The following is a 25,722-nucleotide window of genomic DNA, read 5'->3' as shown; positions in this document are numbered from 1 at the left end:
GATACACGTATTTTAGGATTTTTTGTTTGGGATGACCGTTTCCGAAATAGAGTGATCAGAAAAATCGCGATTTTGCTAAATTTTCATTAAAAAAAATTTAACTTTTGAACCGCTAGACCGATTTTCAATTTTCTTGGACGGAATGAAAGCTTAAAATTTTAAATTTCAAAGAAGAATAAAAAACTACACAAAAATTGTTTATTAACCCGAAAAACATATTAAAATTTTACGATTTTTCGTGCTTTGAAGGCTTTGGGACAAAAGGGGCTATTGCTTTTCTCATTTTTTCTTGAAAGTTCAAGTCCCAAAGCCTTCAAAACGCGAAAAAACGGATTTTTGTTATTTATTTTCATGAAAAAAAAAAACAATTTTTGTGAAATTATATATTTTTCTTAAGCTTTCATTCCGTCCAAGAAAATTAAAAATCGGTCAAGCGGTTCAAAAGTTATAATTAACAAAAACAATTTTGCAAAATCGCGATTTTTCTGGTCACCTTATTTTGGAAATGGGTGACTAATCAAAAAATCCAAAAACACGTGTATCCTTATTTCGGATAAGGAACAAAATAGGAAATTTTCATGGAATTCGGTGACCCACTAGATCGGCTTTTCATGGAATGGCTGTATAATTAAAATTTTTTGGAAGAACTTTAAAAAATCAACGAGAAAGCTCAATAAAATACCAGAGGGATCTCTGAAGGAACTTTTGAAAAAGTTTCCTGAATCTTTTTGGATTTATTTAAAATATAATATTCTTAGCATCATTGAGGCAACTGCTTGGAAAGGGGCAGGAATATACATAATAAAAGTTCTGGTGTTATCTCAGAACGAGTTCTCGGAAGTACCACTGAAACAGTTTTTGGGAACTACTTCAATTACACTGCGGAACACAATTTTGTATCAAGCACCAAAATACCACTATTTTCTTTATAAAGAGTTGCTGAATCCCTTGTCGTTTACAGAAATATCATAGCACGTCTAGTTTTTGAGATATTGGCTGTTGAAAATGCTAAATTTGACTATAACAGCCAACTAGCATGCAAGTATTCCAGCTTGTATGGCAATTTATTTGCTCAATTTGCCCCAGAACTCAAACTTCATGTGTTTAACAATACTTATCAACAAAGTTCATAATACTTCCGATGTCATATAAGAAAAACGAAGAATTTCGTATGGAGACTGCAAGCATGTTGAAAAAATCGATTTAATCTAAATTTAATCGTTCAATTCAAATCAAATTATATCTGAAAAGAGAGTTAAAGTCCTATTTTGCATGCTTGGAAGATAAGATCATAATATTTTTTGATAAATCATTGTTTAAATTTCATGTAAACCAATGAAACCAGTGTTTTATACAAATTTGGCGACCTGTAGCTAGAAATTGTGACGTGATGGAAACTTTCTGAGCATGGCATCAGATTCAACAACCCCAAATCTACTAGAGACACATTATTTGATTCTTGAGACACGCAAAATAGTTATTTATGCAACAAGTTGCAAAATGATGATTTTTTCAGCACGAGTTGTACGTTTATCCAACGAGGCTCGCCGAGTTGGATAAATACAACGAGTACTGAAAAAATCGAGTTTTGCAACGAGTTGCATACAACATTTTTTGCTATTTCGAAAAATGCTATTGAACTGGATGAACTCTAAGCAAAAACAAACATTTCAAGAAAACGCACGTGGGCTTACAGCCATGCGTAGTTTCAATTCAGTAGCTGACTACAAAAGCAAGGCGATCCGATCCCATATCAAAATCGCCAACCTATGTCGGAACCAGATCGCACAACGGGCTTAGACTCAAGGGAAGTGACTCGCCGTGTAAACCAAATGGACAGTCACTTCACTCGAGTAGAGTATTGTCACCTCGCTATACGATACCGACAATTCTTACCTCACGTCGATTCTACGACCGGCAACCCCAAGAATCAGATACAATTATGCTTAAGCTGTGCGGCATGGCGAGACGAGTCGGTGAGATGTCGACTCGTTTCAATTTGATTAACATTAGTCGCCTCACGTCACCCGAGGTGAGAACGACTCATCTCGACTCACACGCAGCGCAGAATAAGCATGGCATGAAGAGACTGGGTTATTCGGTTGACGCTTACCGAAACAGTACTGAAAAGTGCTACTTTTCAGCACCGAAAAGAGTGCTGAAAAGTAGCACTTTTCAGCACTGTTTCTTTCGGTAGGAAAAGTAGGCCGTTATGTTGATCAACTTCTCAATTAAAAGTTGATTTATTTGCAACGGAATTGCAAAAATGTCATTTTTGTTACGCAGTGTTATTTTAAGTTGCATCGGGAAGCCCAAGTAATCGTGATCGTTTTTTTTTCTTGTAGGCGGCGGTGCGGTTCTTTTTTCTATCTTCGTTTGGGCACGATTTTCTGAGCAGTGCGTCAGGGAAACTCAACTTCTTTTTTTTTCTTCTCTTCGTCGGTGCGGTTCCCTTTTCTCCGTTAGCGCGCGATTTGCAGTGCGTCGAGGAAGCCCAAGCAAACGTGTTCGTTTTGTTTTTCGCATGTCGTCGGCGGTTCGGAATCAAGGTCAATTGTGTCCGGTTCACGAAGTGCGAGTGCGAATAGATATTCGTGTTTAGTGGAGGATGGATAACTAACTGGTGAGCTCGTTTTTGTATTTTTAATAGCACATACCTCTTGTCCACGCAAGGGAATCCTCTTTGACGGTCTCTACTGCACTGTGGGTTTTCGGTCGGGAGAAAAATTGAGCTGTACTTCGTCACAGTTAACAACGGCGTATATTGAATCGGACGGGGAGAAAGTGTGATACCAATTAATTTGACTTGATGACATAGAACCTACTTGTACCGATCGGTGTGTGATCGAACAAACGCTGCTCAGAGAGGTAAAGAGCGTATCTATCGGCCTTTAGATGTGAGTTACAACGCGAATGAAAGTGTGGAGTGCATTAACAAATTGTGTCAGGGCTTTTTCGCGCATTCTGTGTACTACGGTTTTATTTCGTTGCGGTGGACACAAAGTACCGGCTACCATGAAGAATTTCATTATAACTCAAAGTTCTTTGTGTACATAAATCTAACAGTTCAGAGGTCTTAAGATCTAAGGTTGACAGAGGATGCTTCGCTATTACTCTGGATGCTAGGCACTTCGCCAGAAGTGGAAGCGGAACAAGCGTCATCATTGATGGGAAGCAGACTGACCTTCACGATAGGCCGGTCGAAGACTGCGCCAGATGCAAGTCTGACCTTTACTACACGGACCATCCATCCACGCCGGGGTGTACCGATGCGATACGACCTACGCTCCATTTGAGCGGCGGCAGGTCATCGTTCTTCAGGAGTAGTAGCTTGCCGACCAAAAGGTTCGACTGTCGGATGAAATGCTTCAACCGCTGTTGAAGTTGGTGGAGATAGTCTGTCGACCAAACCTTCCAAAACGTCTGGCCCTTCGTTGCATCTCCTGCCAAAGCGAATGCCGGTTGCTGGGAATTTGGGAGGGGACTCAACCAGGAAATGCCCCGGAGTGGGGATATCCATATCGCTGGGGTCCTCGGAGACGGCGGTCAGCGGCCGCGAATTGAGGCAGCTCTCGATTTCATACAGGACGGTGATCATGGCTAAGCTTGACAGGGCTTCCAGGCTGACGACTCTGGAAGTGGTGCTTCATCGATTTGACAGCGGCCTTCCAGAGGCCACCGAAAGTTGTTGCTTTAGCGGGAATAAAGTTGAACTGGATGGCAGACTCAGCACAGAACGACTCTACCTTCTGTTGATGATGTTGGTTGTAGAGTTGCTTGTAGAGATCACGCAGCTCCCTGTCCACGCTTTTGAAGTACAGGGTGACTAACTTGCCACGACGTGCAACGAATCGTTTTAACGCGGCGATGAAGGCGTCTGTGCTGAGATCGCTGACCAGCTCGAGATGCACGGCCTTCATGACCATGCAGATGAATACGGCGACGTATGCTCTGATCGGTGGAATAGGTTTAGTTCGGCGTACTGGGACTTTCGGCCAGACAGGTCATCGTATCGGCAGTAATCAACGCCGATGTTAAGGAATGCACGAGCCGGAGTGACTCGAACTTTCGGAAGTTGACCCATTAGCTGGTATTCCGACTGGGGTCTGATGCGATAGCAGCGTAAGCAGGAGTTGACATGCTCTGACACAACAATTCGCTTGATGATGGGGAGATCCATGAAAAACTCCGGAATTTCAAACCGGAAAGTATCCGATTCAGGATGCCACAGAAGACCTAGTGTGCTGACAGATCCTTGGATTTCGTCGACTGCCATAATAGAACGTTTATCCTTTAGGTTGTCCGGAATATGCGCCAGCACTTCAGCTGAGCTGGACAACCGTTTTCGAAGTTCGAACCCTGCGGACCCCAAAATGTTTTGAACGCCGGAGAACAACTGTACCACACCGTCTATTGAGTCGGAACCGCTGAGGAAGTCGTCCACGTAGAAGTCCTTGCCGATCTACGCTGGGAAGTCATCTTCGCGCTATAAGTGGTCGTAGGACAGTTGCTGTAAGCAGCGTGTTGCAGAATACGGTGAACTTGCTGTGCCGTAGGTCACCGTGGTGAGCTCAAAAGCTTGAATCTTGAAATCAGTTTCGCCTTTACATAAAATGCGATGAAGGTGGCGATCATCAGGGTGTACCCAGATCTGGCGGTACATTTTGGTGATGTCTGCCATGACAATTGTCTCGTACAGAAGAAATCGCAATACGATGGAATACAGAGTATCCTGCACAGTAGGTCCAACCATGAGACTTTCATTGAGCGAGATCCCCGTAGAAGACTTGCTGGACCCATGCTCTGCACTTGATGGTGGTGCTACTTGCTCAATCACAGCGTGATGTGGGAGATAGAATGAGTGGAAATGGGTGGTGTCCTGTGGTGGATTTACGGGAATCTACTGGAAGATAATCCGATGTTTGTTGGGGACTGACATTCTCCATGTCTTTGGCAGCTATTTTGTTTTTGGTAAATTTATCAAAAAATAAATAAAAATTAAATATGGACTATACAATGCCAGGTAATAAGAAGATACTTTGCAAAAATCATAAAAATTGGTTAAGAACTCTTGCAGATACCTAAAAATTACGAAATTATGTTTTTTTTTTAAGTTTTCAAGATCTTTATTTTGCCAGCTTGGTACCCGATACCTAAATGCTCATTACTCAAAGACGGATGCACCAAATTGCTTAATTTGTCACAATATACTCTCTCTATTTTTAATGAGCGAAAAGTAAATATCCGAATACGATGAAAAATCTGTAGCATGAGAAATTTACATGGGTAATGGTACACTTCGGTCCCCCAAGAAATTTTGGAATATTTCCGGATTCTGATGGCTAATGATCAATATCGACACAGATTCTTGAACTAGAAGAGTTTTTTGATAAACTGTGAAAAACTTGTGCAATGGCACTAGTGAACATTGAGCTTTTGTTTGACGGATATCTCCCGAGCCTGACCAATTGAAAAGATGGTGTCCTCGGCAAAGTTATTTATTAGCTCATGATCTATCATAATTTTAGCAAAAATATCCGATACTTTTTCACCAGGGGGAGCTAGTGAGCATAAACTTTTTATTTTGCATATATCTTGACCACTCAGAGAGATGACATTTTTGGCAAAATTTTCCGTAAGTCAAGGACTATCATTGTTCGGACTAGTTAATTCAAAATGTTGCCTCCAGAAGGCGCTAGAGAGCATACAAGTTTTGTTTTGATATCTAAGGAGTCTGACTACTCAGAGAGATGGCATTCTAGGAAAATTTCTTCAGTTAGTCAGGGGTATCATTATTTTAGCCAAGAAATACATGATTTTTGCACTAGCTGACGCAAATGAGCAAGAAATTTTTGTTTTGTCAACATTTAAGCATTCTGACCACCTAAAAATATGGCGCATTCGTTAAAGTTGTTCAGTATTTGAAGGGCTATCATTCTTCAAGATACTTGATTCAAAGTTTCGCTATTGAGCAGAAAATTCTCACTCAGCGCCATCCTTCTAAGTTAGTTCTCTCATTAACGCCACCTGATAGAAAAAATCGAAATCAACGGCTCATATAAACAACTGAACAACTCTGCCGGAGACGCCATCTTTCAAAGTGGTCAAGCTCTTAATGCTTATTTGTGCCACCTGGTGGCAGCATTTAGAATCTTTAGAATTTTGGTGATAGAATTCCCAATTTTAATGATCACCACATGCCAGCCTTCGATCTCCTCAACAAAATTAATCTAAGATGGTTTCCTATGAAAAAGCCAGGGCGTTGTGACGTGATTAAAAGCGTTGGCGCCTAAAAACGCGTGGCAGCCGAATGGTTATTTGTTTCAACCAATTTCCTAACAGCTCTCAATACTCAGTCATCTCATCCTGTTCGGGATAGCCTGAATTGTTTCCAGCTGCTTCTGCCATTGATGTTGATGGGAAAAGTGAAAGATCGTTCCGTTAAATACAATCCCTTGCTGCTCGTGGAAGCCACTTCGTTGTTCTTTTCACTTTCCTTTCCACGCCCCCTACAAACTTCTGCCCAAGACCTCAATCAAACTCGAAAGGATGCCAAAAGCGAGTGATACATGTACTTTGACTTCCTTTCCACAACTCCTCGCTCCTTCCACCGAAAACCAATTCGGATTCAGAGCAACAATGGCAGGCACAGGGCATTAGCATTTTGCAGTTTCCGGAAAAACAAGCTTTGGCATTAAAATTCTCCACTTTCATGCATGTTCATCCTCTTGCGCCCAGAAAGCCTCGTGGGGCGGACGAACATTTGTACACACGTGTGAGGAAGTAAGGATATGCGATATTTCTAATGATTTTGATTTTTTTTTTTATTTTTTACCGCGAAAGCGCCACGGAATGCCACGGCATCGGAGCAAACCATTCCAAGTCTAATACTAAGTGCTTAACCCTCTAATATCCAACCCCGCCTTCAGACGGGGTACACTTTGGAATTTTGCGTATTTTTTCGAAGCTCAGGAAATCAAAATGATTTTATTTTTGGCTTTAATTTTGATTCATAACACGCACATAAGAAAAGTTTTTAATAACTTTGGAAACTTTTTTTGTATTGAAAATTGTTTGAAGAATTGTATTTTTTATGTAACTTACAAATACCCGGAGTTCATTCAATGTGTATTATAAAAAAATCGTACGTTTTATATTTTTCTACGATCAAACTGTCACAAAAGAAGAGCTAGGTGGTATTAAAATAATTTCAAACCTGTTTTTCCACTGTTAATTGCACGGAAAGTAAAAACATTTCCAGCAAAATATTAAAAAATTTAATATTTTTAGATAACTAAAATGGTATTTAGATCGAAAACAAAAATTTGGGTATTAGAGGGTTAAGTATCAGTCGACTAGACCAGACAGCACTATGGGCGATCAGGTGGCCTATAATAGAAAAAATTACTTGTCCTGATAGTTTTTTCTTGTACATCATCCCACTTATGTTAAGATATTTCTAGATATTCGTATCGACATCACAAAAGTGCACATCCCGCATACCCTTCTGTGGCAGAAGAGAGATTCTAGGTATCCTCTCCATACTACATTATGCAAAGCAGTCCATCGAAACATGCACACTGCTCGCTCAACCACACCGACCGGAATCAAAAGAGACGGGCGAAAAGATTTTCCTTAAGCTCGTGTGAGATTACATCGGTGTGCATCATTTTCCCCAACCAGAGGACCAAGGCTTTGTTTAATTTCCCGCCGAGTGATTTATTGAGCTTGAGGAGATCGCTCCGTGTTTTTTTGGGGCAACCTCCAATGGCTTTTGGGATCGTGGGTGGTTAGTTGGCGTTTTTTCCTTTCTCGTTGACGGGATCTGTGTGTAACAAGGAAGCAGGCAGTTTGGCGCTCTCGTACACATATCCAGTCCCATTTGGGAAGCGAAGCTTGAAAGTGGATTAAATGATTAAACGCTCCGAGGGGGCAAAAGCGATGCTCATATGGTGATGGGGCAGTAGATGTGGAACGCTACAATGATGCAAAATTAAGCCTCTCGGTGAGCGATTAGCTTGATGAACGCTTTGTTGGAATGTAATTTTGAGCAATGAGAACGCAGAATTGGATTATTTTTCGGATGGAATTTACGCAATGGTTTGTATAAAATATAATTTTGATCCAATTTTTAAATTGACGATGGCACTATGCTTTCGTAATTCTTGAAGAAATCTCTCTGAAAAACCCCGCATTGTTTGTGAAATTCTTGTAGTTCTCATCTAAGATCTAAGCTGGATTCTTTGCATGTTCATTGGTAAATAGTATCCTATTTTTGTTTAGTTTAAAATTGTAAAAAAAAGATGATAATATTGGGTTCGAACTCAACATTTGAGGGGCCTAAATGCTCAGGGGTGTAAATGATAATTTGATAAAGTTTGAGTGAAATATACTAAATTAGTTTTATTACTTTAAAGCTTTCAAATGATATGTTTTTGTATTTTTCTTGTCATACTTAATCGTCTTGCTAAATCTTAGGTGGACTTCTTATAATTTGTGGCATGACGTCCCAACTGTGACAAAGCCTGCTTATCAGTTAGGTATTTTTATCTTCCACTGTTATTAACCTTTACAGTATCAACATAAAAAATCGATATTTTTTTTTCTTTAACTTGCAAAAACTTTATCAATTCTCAACCAATTTTGATGATTCCACCACGGTTAGATCAAGAATCTAATAAAGTTTTCAGAAAATTATGAATGATTTTAAAAATCGGTGAAGTTTTAAAATAAGGCCAAAATTTCTTGGGTACCTAAGGCAACCAAAACAGGATACTCAATAATAAATACTTTGGATCACTCTAAAACATCGATTAAATCGTATCCTGAGCAGCTTAGGATCATATTGGGCTATTGTGGCCACATGGTCATCTGGTACAGGTTACGTTAGGGAATTTTATATATTGGTAGCGTACGACGGCTTAAATTTAATGATTTTTCATTTGTAAGTAAATATAAATTGTGCCTTAGACCAATAACAAGACATGACTTTATCCGGATATTTCGATATCAGTTCCGCTAGACCTAAAATGGGGCCCTTATTGACTTTCCGGTACCAGAGTACTCTGACGTTTCGAAATTCATGATTCAATCTGGGACAAAGCCTGCTTCTCAGCTTAGTATTCTTGTGAACATCTCCGCAGCACCATTTTTGCTTATGTATATCGTGTGACTAGCAATTGTCAGGCAAACACATAAATATTATACCATATATATTTTAAACATGCCTTAAAATAAATGTGATATTATATAGATATAGACCCTGGAATATCTTTTCCAGGGCAGGTTTTCTGCAGAGTGGCCATAGCATGGGGCAAGACACTTGATCTGGTATTAAAATATTGATATATATATTAATAATATTACAACTGATACTAAAGATATTATCTAGTGTGTTGGAAGTTTCCTCTATATATATGTGTCGTGTTTGTACGAATTATGAAGTACTTCTGAGCCGATTTCACCCTTAGATCTTGAAAGATCAATTGAGGGAGTAGCTTTGTAAATAGCGTGTTTTATCATTTCTCAAAAAACGTGTAAAAATTGCATGATGGATATGGAAAAATGCAATGTCTAAATATGTCCTAAAAAACCTTAGTTCTTTCATGGATGGAAACAAGGGACACTTAAACATGCGTAAGGAACAGAGTATCCACCCGCTTGTTTTATTTCATTGGTTGCCTTCTCTTCCACCTTCCAAACTGCAAAATGCCCGTATAAATTATGCAGTTGTTCCACATCAAGCTATGCCTTTTTCGATGTGTTTCGAAAATATTAATGGATTAATATACATATTAATTGATATTAACAGATATTAATACCATTATTATTAAGTATCCTGCCCCATGGGCCATAGTTATTTACTTTTTATTATATTAAGCCACAATTTTGATCACTGTAGTTTGTAATATGTTTATCGATCTGTTATATATTCCTTATGTCTGTGAATCTTTTCAAAGGAGCAATGTTCCACTGGGATTTCACACTGTTTGTATATGTTATTCAAACCTCCGCGTATTAGTTTAAACTAGTTTTATACAAGTAAGTGTCCACTACCAGGGGGTTCTCTGTGTGAGCTTTTTGGTGTGGGGGTCAGTGGCGGGTCTTAAAAAAAATATTTCCAAAGATAACCTGATAATATTTATTTTAATAGTCTCAGGCTTTTGATGAAATTTTTAGGAGAAATGAACCATAGGTGAAATCACCTATATCCTAGAGGATACTTTGGAAGAATCGTCGCAGAAATTCTGCAATTCGACCAAGAAACCTCTGAAGAAATTTTTACAGAAGTTATTGTAAAATGCTCTTTCCCTGGAGTAAATCCCAGAATAATTCTAGATGGAGTTCCAGGAGGAATGCATAAAAGTATTCCAGGAGCAACCTTTAGAGGAATTTCTGAAAGAATCATAGGAAACAATCCAGGAGCAATCCTTGAAGATATTCCTTTAGTAGTTCATGAGATTATTATTCAAGGAACCCCTGGAGGTAGTCCTGTAGGAATCTCTGAAGGTATTGCTGGAGGAATACCAAGAGGTATTCCTGGAGGAAGCCCTGAAGGTATTCCTGGAGGAAACCCTGGAAATATTATTGGAGTTCATATCGAAGTTTGATGTCATGCATGCATGGGCGTAGCCAGAAGGGGCAATGGCAATGCCTGTTATCATTGCCATTGCTTCTTCTGGCTACGCCCATGCATGCATGATATGAAACATCATCATCAATGTTAGTGTAAACGTGGTAAAAAATGACGAAAACATTACTTTGACAAATTTAAAATAGGTTGACAAAAACGGGTCTAAAAGCTGACAAAATAAGGGGTAGACAACATCGGGTCATTACTGTATATAACGTATACGTTAAATCCAGAAATCCAGAGATCCATTTACACCAGCGCTTCCCATACTTTTTTTAACCTTGAGGCCAATATTTATCCGTAAGAGCCCAAGATGCAAGTATTTTTATTAGGCGCTGTACGCCAAAAATATCTTCGACTTACATAACCATAGAGTCATAACATAATAAATATTATGTACATTCAAACATTTTGTTTTTAAATATCTTCAACCCACAATTATAAGGAATGATTTACTGAACTGTAATTTATAATAGCAAATTTCAACAATATCTTGCGTTCATTACAGTCTACTGAATCTATTAAAATGTAATGTATACATAGGTGCCAGCTTATGACGCAGTTGGGTGCGTAGCTCTCCAAAATTGAACCAAATGCAATGTTTTCCGAGCAAATTCCCTTTTTTCACACGAATATGTCATACACTAAAACCTCAATTTACGAAGTTTTTTTACGCTACCTCAATTTAAGTCACTTTTTTACGAAATAAACTCAATTTACGTCACTTTTTTTTACGCAGTGCGTAAATTAAGTTTAGACAATTATGTGGGAAATTATTAACCTCCGGTTGGGGAAAACCTTTGGAAACCCATGTAATATGGGTAGTTTCGGAACGGGCACGACAAGGGGATGACGAAAATCGATGTCCGACGCCATTTTGGAAACCAAGATGGCGACCTCCGGTTGAGGAAACCCGTTAGAAAATTCATGCAAGGGTATGACGAAAATCAATGTCCGACGCCATTTTGGAATCCAAAACGGCGTCACCTGGTTTGAAAAAATCGTTGGAAATTGATGCATTATGGGTATTTTCGGAACGGCCACGACGAGGGGATGACGAAAATCGCTGCCTGACGCCATTTTTAAATTCAATTCACTTAAACATCAATTAACTAAGTGTGTTTTTACGCAAATGTAATTGACGTCACTTGTTTAACGAAGTAAATTCATGAACATCAGTACAGATCAGTACATTGATCCATTTGCTTATATTAATGCGAAGTAGGCCGTCATTGATATTTGTACTGGGCATCGATGATTGTGGTCAATCCATCTCACGATTGCGAATGGAAGAAAATCCCTTGGTTTTGCACTGACATTGCTGAAAATGTATCAGCATACTTTCTGTATGCAAGCGCAAGTAGCGAATGAATACTACTTTAGATGACTGAGTTTTATCACTTTGAAATTGCAATCTGCAAATTCAACAGTTTGAGTTTAGATTTGCCATAAATAAGTAGCATCAATGTACAACTACTTACGTTTGTAGATACTCAGGCCTATACACCATGGAGTCCTTGGAAATACAAAAACATCGACACAAATCAATACAACACTTCATTTGCTAATATGGATAGTAAGAGGCCTTTGCAATATTGAAGAACTTCTATTGATGATTGGTTACGCTTGTATATCCAAATGCCCATTCTCGATAGAGATCTTAGAGGACCAAGAACATCCGCACATATTAATACAATACACCGTTTACTCACAGGAATGCCACAATGGTCGGGCTCCATATAAAGGGGTAGCCAAAAATACCAAAAACTGTTTTTGAGATTTTTATGTTTTTATCATTTTAAAATATACCTCATATGGAATTGACCTAAAATTTAAATTTATATGACTTTTAGGACGGCAAACTGGCTGAAGTCAAAAAATTGAAAAATGATACAATAAAATAAAGTACGAAATTTATAATTTAGGAATGCAATATTTCCCCAAAGTTACGCACTATCTGGAAGCTTATGGTTCAACACTTTTATCGAGCATGAGGGTGAAAAAAAAAATTTGGTTGAAGTTTTAATACTATTCAATATTACACTTTAGTAATTTTGATGATTTTTAACATGAAAAACAACTCTTGTCGCGTCATGTCGCCACCATTTCGAAAATTGCACATTAAAATGCATCCTTAGATCTTACAAAAAACGTTCAAATTTTTTGCAGAAATTTGCTGTTTTGCCTGTTAGAGCTATTTAAATACTTCAATATTCTCATATATTTTGAAGATATTTTTCATACTAAGTTTATTTAAAGTATATTTCATCACTTGGTCAAATTCAAACAACAAATGTGCTTTCAGCCCAGTTTGATAACATTTTTAATGACAAAAAAACTTTTTTTCAAAAAAGTTACATAATATATGAACTACCCCTTCTGAAACAATAAAAACGCCAAATAACATATTAGGTTTACATATTTCATCGATTTGGGCAATAACACTAGTTTTGGCCAAACTTCCTTTTTTTCCGACCATTGTGGAATGGTATAAATCAATAAAATATTCCGATTACTTGAATACATGGTTAATATACTGTGCCATATTTAAAAACTACCTATAGACCATTGATCACGTTTGAAGATTCAAAGGCCAATATTCAATGAAGTCTTTGGAGGACCCATGACATCGGTACAAATTATAAAAATACTAATTTTACTACTATGAATAGATAAGGGCCTGTGCCATATCAAAAAAACATCAAAGGATCGCTATATATGCCAGTACATTGCAGGTATATATTCCAGGAACTTTTTGTATGAACTAGGACACCTGTTGTACTCACTTAGTTACCAAAACTTGGATCCGACAATACAAACGCTTCTTAAAAATAAAAGTATTGTGGGGGTTCAGTATTGAGAGACATTCTTCTACATAGAAATGATATATTGATCTCCGTTAATTCATGTAGAATCATATGCCCAAACTCCAAAGAGTTCTTGGAAGACCTTAACTTGCACACATTCTAGCCTGATTAGGAACCCAATGTATTAATAATATGTTAATAATACTAAAAGAGCATATTTTTTTCTAAATAATATATATTAATTTCATAAAAGTAGACTCCAATCGGCAAAGCCTCGTTTTATGAATTGAGCTCCCTCGATTCACGCACTGATTCAATTTACGCACGAACTCAATTTACGCACCCCCGACCTAGTTTGTAAATTGAGATTACACTGTATTTGGGTGAACTGCATTGATTTTGTTTACAATTACAAGGTCTCGCCCGAAAACAACCTCCCCCATCAAAATAAGTCACCAGTTGGCGCGTTTATGTAATATAAATCGTAGATTATGATTACAAACTGATTTATCTGCTATTTCTAAAATTACTGCTTATTCACTAAAATCCAAAAACCCTGAAAGAATATATGGAAATCCTGAAGGGATTTCAACTCATTTTTCAATAAAATATACCAAAAGGATATTTTTTCAAACCCCAAGAAAAACTCAGATTTGTTCACATCTCTGATATTTCTTCCAATCTATGTTTAAATAGAGTGTGTTCTGCATCGAGCGGTTTTATCGTACGAACACGTTTTTTGTCCGCAAATTTTTGCAAAATTTATTTCCAATATGATTTGTACCATTATAAATGATAAGAATGAGTGCAATTGAGACTTCAAAATGAGTACTAAAGATTTTTTTTCGAATGAAGCTAATAAAAGAAATATAAGCTGCCTAACCTCAAAGTTCCCAAACAAAACAAGTTCCTCATACATTGGGCATTTACATAAAATTATAAATGTTCAGATGCATGCTTTGAACACTCAAAATATTGTGTTAGATGAATCGTTCCGACCTTGTGAAAATCTCAAATACCGGCCATTCCTAAAACTCACATATCATCAAGTGTTGTCTATCAAAATTTTAAAATGATCACGATTAGAAATATAACAATCTAAGGTAAAACAGTCCTGGAACTAGTTATGTTTGAAATCGGTTAACCTTCAGATGTATGTCCTGCAAAGGTTATGAGTATTTTTTTAAATGCTTCCGTGTTAGCTTTTTGGCCCCCTTTCTGGAATTTTCGCCTTTCGAATTCTGTTTTACAAACTTTCGTACCCTTGAGTAAGAAAACCACCCCCGGAGGCGAATTTGATCACCTCGGGAATCACTGATCTACACGATACCTCTCCAGCGTTATGCTCAATCTCTGATGTGACATGTAGTGACTTTACGGTGCTAATGTTTTCATCATCAGCCTTACACGCACGCGTTGTTCATTTTTTAGTGCGAGAATAGCTCTGCCTGAAGTTTCTCCGTTATATACTTTTATAGAGAGTCTCTCTTCAAGTATTTCCTTGTAATTCATATTCACTTCTTTGGACCAAAATCATGATCAATATTTCTTCCTTATTCCAGTACACTCAACTTGTCATAGACAAACATTTCAAGCACTTAAATGAACGTTTTGAAATGTGAAAGAAAAATAATATTATTTTAAATTATGCCAAATGGAATTATGCCAAGCGGCATTATGCCAAATGACATAATGCCAAATGGGGTAGAGCCAAAGTATATTCATAGACTTAAACATACCATTGAAGGTTGTCTAAATATTTCCACTAAACAAGTGGCACTGGAAAGGCTATAACTTGGGAAAATTTGTTTATTGTATCACATGTAATGAGTTTAATTGATTGAATTGATTGAAATATAATTCAGGGTGAAGATAAACCGAAGCAATATCTATGAATCTAGAGAACCAAAAACCGATCACGCTGAGAGTTTAATGGGTTGAAAACCATCAGAAATAAACCGATCAAATTTTCAACGTGATTAACTGTTTGGTTTTTAAGGATTGTGTTGTTTAAAGTTTCAAAAGTACCTTCGGTTAAACCTCACCATATAAAGTTATCTTAACACATGAAAATCACTCACCTGCAACGCATTCGCCGCCTTACACTTCAGAATGGCCGGTTTGTTCCGTATCACATGGGTACTCTGAGGCTCCACCAGAAAATAAGGCAATGAACTATCACTTTTCACTTCCGTCTCCCCACCAATTTTTCCAAAGCTCTCGAACGCTCCATCTACCGGCAAAATATCACCACCCTCTCCATAGGAGTCCTCGTCAATGTCATCTCCCTCGTTACTATATTCATCCTCATCATTGTAATCCGCCTTGGTGGTTGCCGTATGCCCGAACCGACTTCCACCAAGCAACGACCCTCCGCCTCCATTCAAACTCTTATCGTAAAAATTATCCAAAGCTGCCGGATTGATTATTTTGTCATCCTCATAATTATCACCTCTGCCGTCACCGTAGTCGTACTCATCTTCATCTTCACTCCCACTCTGTTGTTTCGACACACTCAGCTCCGGTTCATTGTTTCGAGTGACGCCACCTTCCGCCTCTTCAGAGGGTTCTTCAACTCCCGACAGTCGGGCCCTCCCACTGCTCTCGTACAAAATATTAAAATTCACTTTTGATCGACTTTTGCTCGATGAGGGCTCTCCTTCAGACCCGCCAGACAACGTCGATGACGACCCTTTAGCATTCGACAGTATCGAACTCGACGAGGAAAAATGATGATTAACCGGTTTGGGATCTCGTTCTAGTCCTGATTTATCTCGCACCGTCAAGGATGCTGCCAGAACCGGAGGCAAGGGTGGAGTCGACGTGCTTTTCAACCCAACCGACCTCACTCCACCCACTTTCGTCCCTGTACTAGGGGTGACCGGGAGATGTTGTTCAGCATCCCCATCAATCCCCGAGCTGTTCGTCGACGTCGTCGTCAAGGACTGTTTGGCAGCCTCCGTCCAAAGTGTTGTCGCTGTCGCGAAAATGAAATATAGATTGAGGAAATGCGATAATTTATAAGAAACTTTCATTGTTTGGCAGTTTCTTCCACAGAACCAGCTGAACAAATTCGCTTGCTAGTTATTGGCGAATGGCGAAGGCTGAAGTGTAGTAGTTTATCGCCGCTCGGGGTGTGTCTATGCTCAGCTGAACCTTGCCAACGGAAGTCGCATCCTGCTCACGTCGCGCTCGTTGACGAAGAAGTGCCCTTTGTTTGACAAGCTTTGCCGGGTTGGCTGTTCGTGTTGAGCTGGACGATGGGAAAAATTGCTCATAACTCAAGGCCCGCGATGGATGGCAGCGAGTTGAATGTTAACGGAGTCACTATTTCCGGCCCTGCATTCCTTCGAGCGGGTTTGCCTAATGGTATCCTCGTTCGAGGAGAGATGGTCCCGTTATGGGACGGTTGATGGGAAAAGTTTGTCGATGTCAGTACGGATCTGTAACGGAAACAGAGAGAACGGGAAATTGCTTTCAATTTCACTGATGATGGCGAGATATTAATGCGATCGTGTAGTTTGTTGTGAAAATTCTGGAAAGTTTTGGGATGCTAAGGTCAAGTTGACGACATTTTATGTCATTCCGATTGGCTAGAAACTACAGAAATGGTATAATGGTCAAAAATAAATATCGGTGTAAATAACAAAAACACATAAATAAATATCACACTTCTTCTATTTATTTTCTCGCATTCAGTATCATAAGGACGTATTTATTATTTGACTGAGCGACTGTTATTTTTGATGTAAGGTACCGTGGGGTAAGTGGATACAGAAAAATCAATAGTCAACTTCATTGTTATATACAGCTAAAGTGAATAATGTAAGTCAACTTTTTTTCTATGGATAACAAACGAGGGACTAATATACTTCAAATCGTCATTTATATAAGTTATACAAAAGTATAAAATGATTATTCTAAACGATGTATTCGAAATACACTCGTAGTTTAAAAATATTAGTTACATATACTTTTGAATTACAAACTGAAATCCTTTTATTCTATTTATGAATATATTTGTATCATTTATCAAGAACAATTTATATGGTCAAATAAGGTAAGATTAAGTGCATTTAATTGGAAAATTTGTATATTTTGCTCTTTTGCAACTCAGCTAAGATAAACTAGGAAAAGTTTCGTGTGAATTTTGAAATTATTATTTTCAATAGTTTTTTTTTGTAGCTAAAAACCTTAAATAAAATTTTCTATGGTCAAATAAAATTAAATAATTATTAAATTAAATAAAATTAATTTCATTAAATAAAATTTGCTATGGTCAATTTGACAAATTTATGCTGAGAATAAATAAAGTAAAAGGAAAACAACATTTGCGGATATTTAATTTTATTAAAATTCTCGTGAACAATCTGACAATAAATAGTAATAATACTTGATCCACTTACCCCACCCCATTGAAAAGTAGGGGTAAGTGTACCATGCACAATATATCTATATTCATTTTTAAAAATCACATATTTTCCTTGGTGATTCATTCAATTAAAATCGAAATGCTCACGATGTGTTGAAAAAACTAGAAGTACTCGATTTTTGACAGAGATACAATGGATTTTAGATTGAAGGAAAACAATTCAAGGTTCAAATTAATTATTTTTTGCAGCTAAAAAGTTTGCTTGTGTTAGTGTACGAGTAGTGCCAGTTTTGTAATAGTATCAGTGTGGGCTTAAGAATATAACTTAAAACGAAGCAATGCACATTGGTCCCAAAGCCATATCTAGGAAGACAAAAATGATTGCGCCTAAACCGTCAATTTTAGATATATGGTGTCTTCGGCAAAGTTTCTTCATATTTTTCAGACATTTTTTTTCAGAGATGTGAAATTAGGATGGCCCACATGGTTCACGAGATCAGCACATAAACTTTTTTGCTGACGCATTTAGGACTACACAATGTTCTACAATGTTTTAGAACAACCGATTTGGAGCAACTTTGCCGAAGAACCTAAATTTATATCTCTTATGGTTCGCGAATAATGATTTATTTTAACAAAAAAGTTAGGGTGGTACTGAAAAATCAGTTTTTTCTTGATAACTTTTTATACCATAATTTCTCGCAAAAACTTTGTTACGAGCACTTTTAGAACTTTTGATTGCGCAACGTTTTGCCGAAGAAACTACTGTTCTATCTCTTATGGTTACAGAGTTATCAGAAATTTTCTTCGAAAAAATGGTTGTTTTCAAATGCCGATATCTCCGAAAGGCGCAAACGGATTTTCAATCTTTTGTCGGCATTAGAAACATTATTTTTTTCTCTTTTATGGTGAAAAAACTGTGAGGACGTTTTTTGTTTGAAAAGATTGACAAAATTTTGAGAATAATATGTTTTTAACCGAATATTGTCTATAACTTGAAAAATATTCGAGATAGCTCTTTGGTGCCTTCAGCAAAAATGTGCAAAATTGAAAGTTCTGAAAGTGCTTCATGCAAGGTATTCATAAAAAAAATCAACGCTAACACATATATTCACCATAAACCGAATTTTATATGGTAAAGAAAGCGAAAAAAGCGATATTTGCTGGAACCATCGTAATAACTGTATGTCATTTAAAATTGAATACACATGTATTGATATCGATCATAGTAAGCGGAATCTAAGGAGTTAAATAAAAGGAAAATTATTGGCTGAAGCAGTTTTCAAGTGATCACGGCTAGAGTTTTCAATCCAGGGAACATTTCCCGGGAAATGAGATTTCCCAGGATTCCCGTTTCCCGGGAAATAATTGTCTCCTTCCCGGGATTCCCGTATTTCCCGTGAAGCTCAATTTCAATGAAGAATTGATCATCTATATTCAAATAAAAACCATCGTTCAATTTACTCTTCATTTATTGAGCTGATTTTCGTAATCGTCTTCTTCTTCTTTGCATTACGTTCCTACTGGGACAGAGCCGGCTTCTCAGCTTAGTGTTATGTGTTGCTTAGCTTATGAGCACTACCACAGTTATTAACTGAGAGCGTTCTTTGCCAAATTTGCCATTTTCGCATTCGTATATCGTGTGGCAGGTACGATTATACTCTATACCCAGGGAAGTCAAGGAAATTTCCATTACTATCTCAAAAGTTATTTTTTTGGTGTTATAGAAAAGTATTGTATTTTACCATATAAGAGAAACGAAGAGTTTTGTATAGAGACTGCAAGCATGTTTAAAAATCGATTGAATCTAAATTTTATTGCGAAATTTCAATATAATTATATCTGAAATGAAAGTTGAAGTTCTATTTTGCATGTTTGCTGGACTAGATCACTAAAAAGTTTAATGAATCATATCTTTGATTTCATGGAAACATCAATTAAACCAGTGTTTCGTACAACTTTGGCGAAGTGTAGCTAAAATTTGTGACGAGCAGGGACATATATGAGAACGGCATTAGATTCAGGGACCCCTAATCTACTAGAGACACATAATTTAATGTTTGAGACACGCAAAAATTTAATTTTTGTTACGCTGTGTAACAGTCTCAATCTTCCACGAAAGACTAGTTGGTTTTGATTTAATGTTCGAAAAGATTGATTTAATGTTGGCAAATATTATTTGAACTTATACGATTTGTCTAGAATGACCTCCACATGGATTTTTGCTTAAATTTATAAAGTTTTTTTGTTTTGAATCCTAGAATAAAACGAAGCCAACAGATTTTTTTTAAATGTAAACAAATTATTTATAAAAAAATAAATAACCGTACACATTTACTGGTCTAAATTATAATATACATATACATGGATAATTCATAAATATACTTCATCAAATTAGATTTTCACGGTTTTCATGAATTTCCCGGGAAATCCCGGGAAATGAAAATTTTCATTCCCGTTTCCGGGGAAGTCAAATCCCGGGAAAATTGAAAACTCTAATCAAGGCCCACTCTGGATCTTGTTCAAGATTCATGCATTCTTCAACAGGCGAATGCTGCCCTGACTAATTCGTTGTGGCAGATTTATTGGATTTGACTGAATTGAATGGGATAAGTTGGATTCCCAGATAGAATAATTGCAGATACTTCTATATTTCTGTGGGAGGATACCACGGGAAGTAAGGTTTTGGTAATTTGAAGGAATTCTTCAAAGTATGCGTTTTGTTATCGTTTGGGGTTGATAATATAATAAACGCAACCGGTATTGAACGCATGACCTTCTGCTTAGTAAGCCGAAGGGGTTGCAATTTATAACCAACCACGGCATAGGTTAGCTGGACAAACATTATGTCGCGTAAAATAACAAGACATCGTTTATGGATTAATGTTCCATGGATCACTGTTAAAACTGCTTCAGCAACTAATTTTCCCTAACTCCAAACATTTCGCTTACTGTGATCGATCTTATTTCATTACATATACATATTTTCAATTTTAAATGACTTTACATACCGTGGTGCATCAATACCCGGACGCTTAAGTCGACACAAATGTTCAAATGCTAATATCAAGGTGTTGTTTTAGAAAACCTTCAATATAATATTGTTTCAAACCATGTTTCACTCAAGATCTTCATGCTACTGATGAACTTTTTGGTAAAAATCATGATTTCAACATGAAAATCATTAAAATACTTGATCATGTCTTCTCTATAAATCCGGACAACTGATGCAAACGGTGTCTTTAAATCCGGACACTTATGAATCAAAATCCGGACATATGTGTAATAGCACATAATATTCGTTTGATTTTAATGAAAATCATATCAATACACAATAAAATATAGATATTTATAAAGCTTGATGTCAGCGTTTGCCTTATAATGTCAAAAAGAATAGCATGTTTGTAATATCAGTGAATTGATTACCTCAGCCGAGAAGCGTGTGGCTTGAACTGCAATCGGTGCGGCTCAAACTGTTATTAGGAAAGTTTAACACTATTTATTTCACATCGAGTTAAATTTTGAATACTCACAATGCTTCCAATAGTTATTTTTCAAGTTTTCTCTTATTTTTCTTGCACAAAACTCACTTACACTAATTAAACCAGGGTCTTTTAGAAGATGTCCGGATTTTAAAATACTGGTTCGTAATTTCGGACAGTCAATAGAAGCACCGATGAATATGTATTTCCGACTTATTCACCAACAGTGGAGTCACCAAACTTTTGAAATATCTTTTCTTAAACATTTATGGTTAAAACTTGCTATAAAATATAGTTCACAAACTGTTCCTTCAATCAAACGTTGTTCGAGCGGTCGTCGATCGTTAAACTTGAGTTGGAGTCAAACCGCGGCGAAATGACGTTCAACACGAACAAATTATTTGTTTTTATTTCTATTTATTATATGATGATGGTTACTAGATTAAAAATAAATGTAAAGTTATAAGCATTACTAAAAATTAACGGAGTGAATAAAAACCAAACATATTGCCATTTAATTTATTTGACTAATATAACCAGAGTGTCCGGATATTGGTACCGTCCGGATTTTGATCCAGTTATTCCGTTCCAGCAAATATCTCTTTTTTTCACTTTTTTTACCGTGGTGAATCAAAATTCGGACGGTATCAATATCCGGACACTCTGATAACATTGATTAAATAAAGGAAAAAATATATGTTAGTATGTTTAGTTTTATGCATCAATTTTACCTTTAACATTTTCCTAAAACTTGTGATCTAGTAACCATTTCCAAATAATTGATAAAAACAAAAACAGAAAATTTGCTCCAGTCAGACACTTTTTCTTCGCAGTGCAAGTTCTTCTCGGTTACGCGTCGATGGAAGCTCCATCCAGTTCGGGTTGATAATATTGTGTTTGATTTCAAGTTTTTCAAAGGTGTTTTCAACATTAGTGCGACCGTAATTATTAATTAACAATACAGTGGCATGAAACTTTATAAATTTCGGTTAAATGCTATTATTTAAGTGTTTAAATTGACTGTCCGGGTTTGAAGACGTGTGGCTCGAAATCCGGACGAGATAAAATATTTCTGAAATTGGCATATGTGAATAAAAATTTTGATAGTATCTTGAAGAGAAAACTTGCAGAATATCTAGTTAAAGTGTTATGAGACCCATTACTCCGTTTTCCTCTTAAAAACCTGTATTATTTATGTGAAACCGCAGTTCTAAACACAAGCGTCCACAGAAATTCTATGACTTCAATTGGTCGGCGTTAAGTCAGAGGGGACCAAGTACAAAACATGAGAAAATTAGATTATTCTCTCATTAGATGTGAAATTACCTTACCTCCGTTACACTTTGATCAGATTTGATTAATGCTGTAAACTGCAAGAGATATGTAATAAATTTACTTTGAGTGATCAATAAAAACCGGTAAAAGTGTGCAGTCCGAGTGGACCAAGTGCTTATTACCATAACATCGAAAACGATCAGCACGCCGAGGAATGCGAAGAAATTAAAACCATTTCAAGAGATTTGTCAGATTTTTCGACATCAAATGATTCTTCTATTTATCCACCAATAGAAATTTATAAACATTACCTAATTCGATACATTTGATTTTGATTTTTGACCATTTACCGTATTTGGATGGGTGGTCGGAAATTGCAACAATTTCCGTGCAGACAGAGCGGACCAAGTGTTGAAAAGCAAAAAACTGATTGATTATTGCAATTTTTTGAGTCAATTTCAGAGTCCTATAGAATCTTATGGTAGTTCTATGGTGTATGCATGGAATGTCCTAGGACCCGCTTATTGGACCAGTATATTTTGGTCAGTACTCAAGATTTTCACTTGGTCCTCTCTGACTGAACGCATAATTGAATATTTATGGTCATCAATGCCCTGACCCTGCAATTCTTAATTTTCAAGCTATCGTAGTGCCACTCATTGCGGTATTGACTATATGGATTATTGAAGAAATTACGATACTGGTGTAGAAGGGTTTTGATAATCTGTTTATCTTATAGATATGCACTCAGTTTGACCATGCAAGCATTCAATGATTGTCATTTTCCTAGAAATTGTTCAGCCAGAGTGAACTAACTCACTGAACGGTGGTCTTTGGTTCTGTCAGAGTGGACCAAGTACACATAGTTCATCAGAAAATCGTTCTATCAGAGGTTTGGATTATGATTTTTCATGATTATTACTTCACATTATATTGTTTGAAAGTAGTACAAAGAGGTGTAGAAATATTGAAGCAAAATTTAAACGAGTTCAAAAATTACAGAGCGTTAGGCTTTAAACCCATTTTTCTCAAAATATGCAAAATGTCACTTGAGCCACTCTGACTTAACGCCGACCAATTGAGGTAATAAAAACACAAATTTACTTATATTTCATATATTTTTGAGTAACGTAGAGTAAATGAGTACATCAATAACATAACAAGGTGGAGTTTAATTGGATAAAGGAACACTTATTACGTATCTTACGAAAATATTTCATGAAGTTATACAGCTGTCCGGATTTTGATTCACAAGTGTCCGGATTTCAGGACAAGGCTTGTTCCAGGTGTCCGGATTTAAGGACAAGACAAGAATTATTGATTTCACTATTCAAATGATAAAATCTTAATTTTCAATCAAAAACTCCTTATTGTTACTTAGATAAGATATGAATCTATATGTTGCAACACAGAACATTGTTTAATTCTAGAGATAATCTATTTAAAATAGAATTTGAACAAAGGTCCCTGCTTAAGCGTCCGGGTATTGATGCAGCACGGTATCATACACAATTCGGTTTATGGTGAATATATCTTAAAGCAATGATTTTTATGAATACTTTGTATGAAGCACTTTCAGAACTTTCAATTTTGCACTTTTTTGCTGAAGGCACCAAAGAGCTATCTCGAATATTTTTCAAGTTATAGACAATTTTCGGTTAAAAAACATATCATTTTCAAGATTTTGTCAATCTTTTAAAACAAAAAACGACCAAAAAAAAGTTTTTTTTTCACCATAAACAGAGGAAGAAATAATATTTCTAATGCCGACAAAAGATTGAAAATCCGTTTGCGCCTCTCGGAGATATCGGCATTTGAAAACAACCATTTTTTCGAAGAAAATTTCTGATAACTCTGTAACCATAAGAGATAGAACAGTAGTTTCTTCGGCAAAAAATAGTTGCGCAATCATGAATGATCTAAAGCTTATTGTTGGCAAATATACTTTTCATTTTTACCTACGCTTTATAGCGTGGTTAGCATGAATGTATTAGTGTCTATATAGGATTAATTATTTTTGTACATGTACTCATTCCTTATACATTTTTGGGTCGAGAGACGGGACGTATTATTTTACTAAATTTTGCATAAGTGAAAAGCTAATTGTTTTTAGGTACTCATTGTTCGATATTGGCAACAAAATTCTTTATAATTTCAAAATATCATCATTATATGCAAAAAATGCTCCTCAATACCTTCGTTGCTCAGTTTTTGAAGAAATAAAAATTGTTGAATTTATTATTCTTTAAAAATGTCAGCTTTCTTTATATATATTGGTTGATCTTTATCTTATTTATGACAACTTCGAGCGTAAGTGCTCAAGTTTTACAGCGTACGACCGTGGGTAAGAATTTAAAAGACCTGATGCGATTGACCATGGTCACTATGAGTTGTATGCTTATGCACGTTCAAAGGTAGATAAGAGGACGAGTTTTAATGGCCATGCTTTTAGGAAACGGTTTTGTTGGTTTGATGGCGGAGTTGATGACTCCGTGGATTCGCATCCCGCTGGTCGAGGATCTTTTCGTAAAGCAAATTTTCTCGATTCCCAGGGTATAGAGTATCTTCGTATCTGCCACACGATATACACAGAACACTAATCTGAGAAGCAGGCTTTGTCCCAGTTGGGACGTAACGCCAGAAAGAAGAAGAAGGTCAAAGACTCATTATGAGGATATAATATTGGTGACTGAAGATGGATGACTGATATTCAATGTATAAGTGTCCCATCTTAATGGCCGAGCAACTTAAATTTACTTCCAAGCCGTTCTTGTTTTGGAAAGGCACTACATTTTGCATTTTATTTACAGAGTATCAAAGAGCATACAAACATGCAATCACAGAATCACTACTACCACTATCGTCCGCTTTCATCGCTTTGCTTGACACTTTGACTACTTTGCTTTGTGAAACTTCACGACTACGTATAATTTTCTCCCAATAAACACTCATTAAAACTTGCACGAGCACCGTGAAATGCGATATTTACTGTTACATTATTATTATCCAGATAATTAATTCAACCTGTAACGAATTCCAACCATCATCTCTCCTACACACACGAAACCGCAACCCACTATTATAAATAGCACCTTTGTAATGCAATAACTTCTTCATTGTTATTAGCCATCAACGCTTGTGCTGGGTACCAAC

The 25,722-nt window shown here is 36.8% G+C and overlaps 1 protein-coding gene across 1 annotated transcript in view; it reads right to left on the bottom strand.

The window, feature by feature from the left end:
* The window catches only part of LOC5568887 (netrin receptor unc-5), a 472,574-nt gene that overhangs the window by 315,368 nt on the left and 131,484 nt on the right, over positions 1-25,722 (bottom strand). Inside the window, exon 3 of the mRNA XM_021845790.1 lies at positions 15,522-16,883. Within this exon, the coding sequence (XP_021701482.1) occupies positions 15,522-16,475 (954 nt within the window). The 5' untranslated portion in view covers positions 16,476-16,883. The remainder of the gene's footprint in view (positions 1-15,521; positions 16,884-25,722) is intronic.

This window comes from Aedes aegypti, chromosome 2 (genome assembly GCF_002204515.2).
Source record: "Aedes aegypti strain LVP_AGWG chromosome 2, AaegL5.0 Primary Assembly, whole genome shotgun sequence".
NCBI classification, from domain to species: domain Eukaryota; kingdom Metazoa; phylum Arthropoda; class Insecta; order Diptera; family Culicidae; genus Aedes; species Aedes aegypti.
The sequence above is the reverse complement of the archived record's forward strand: the minus strand, read 5'-3'. Positions and strand labels throughout refer to the sequence as shown.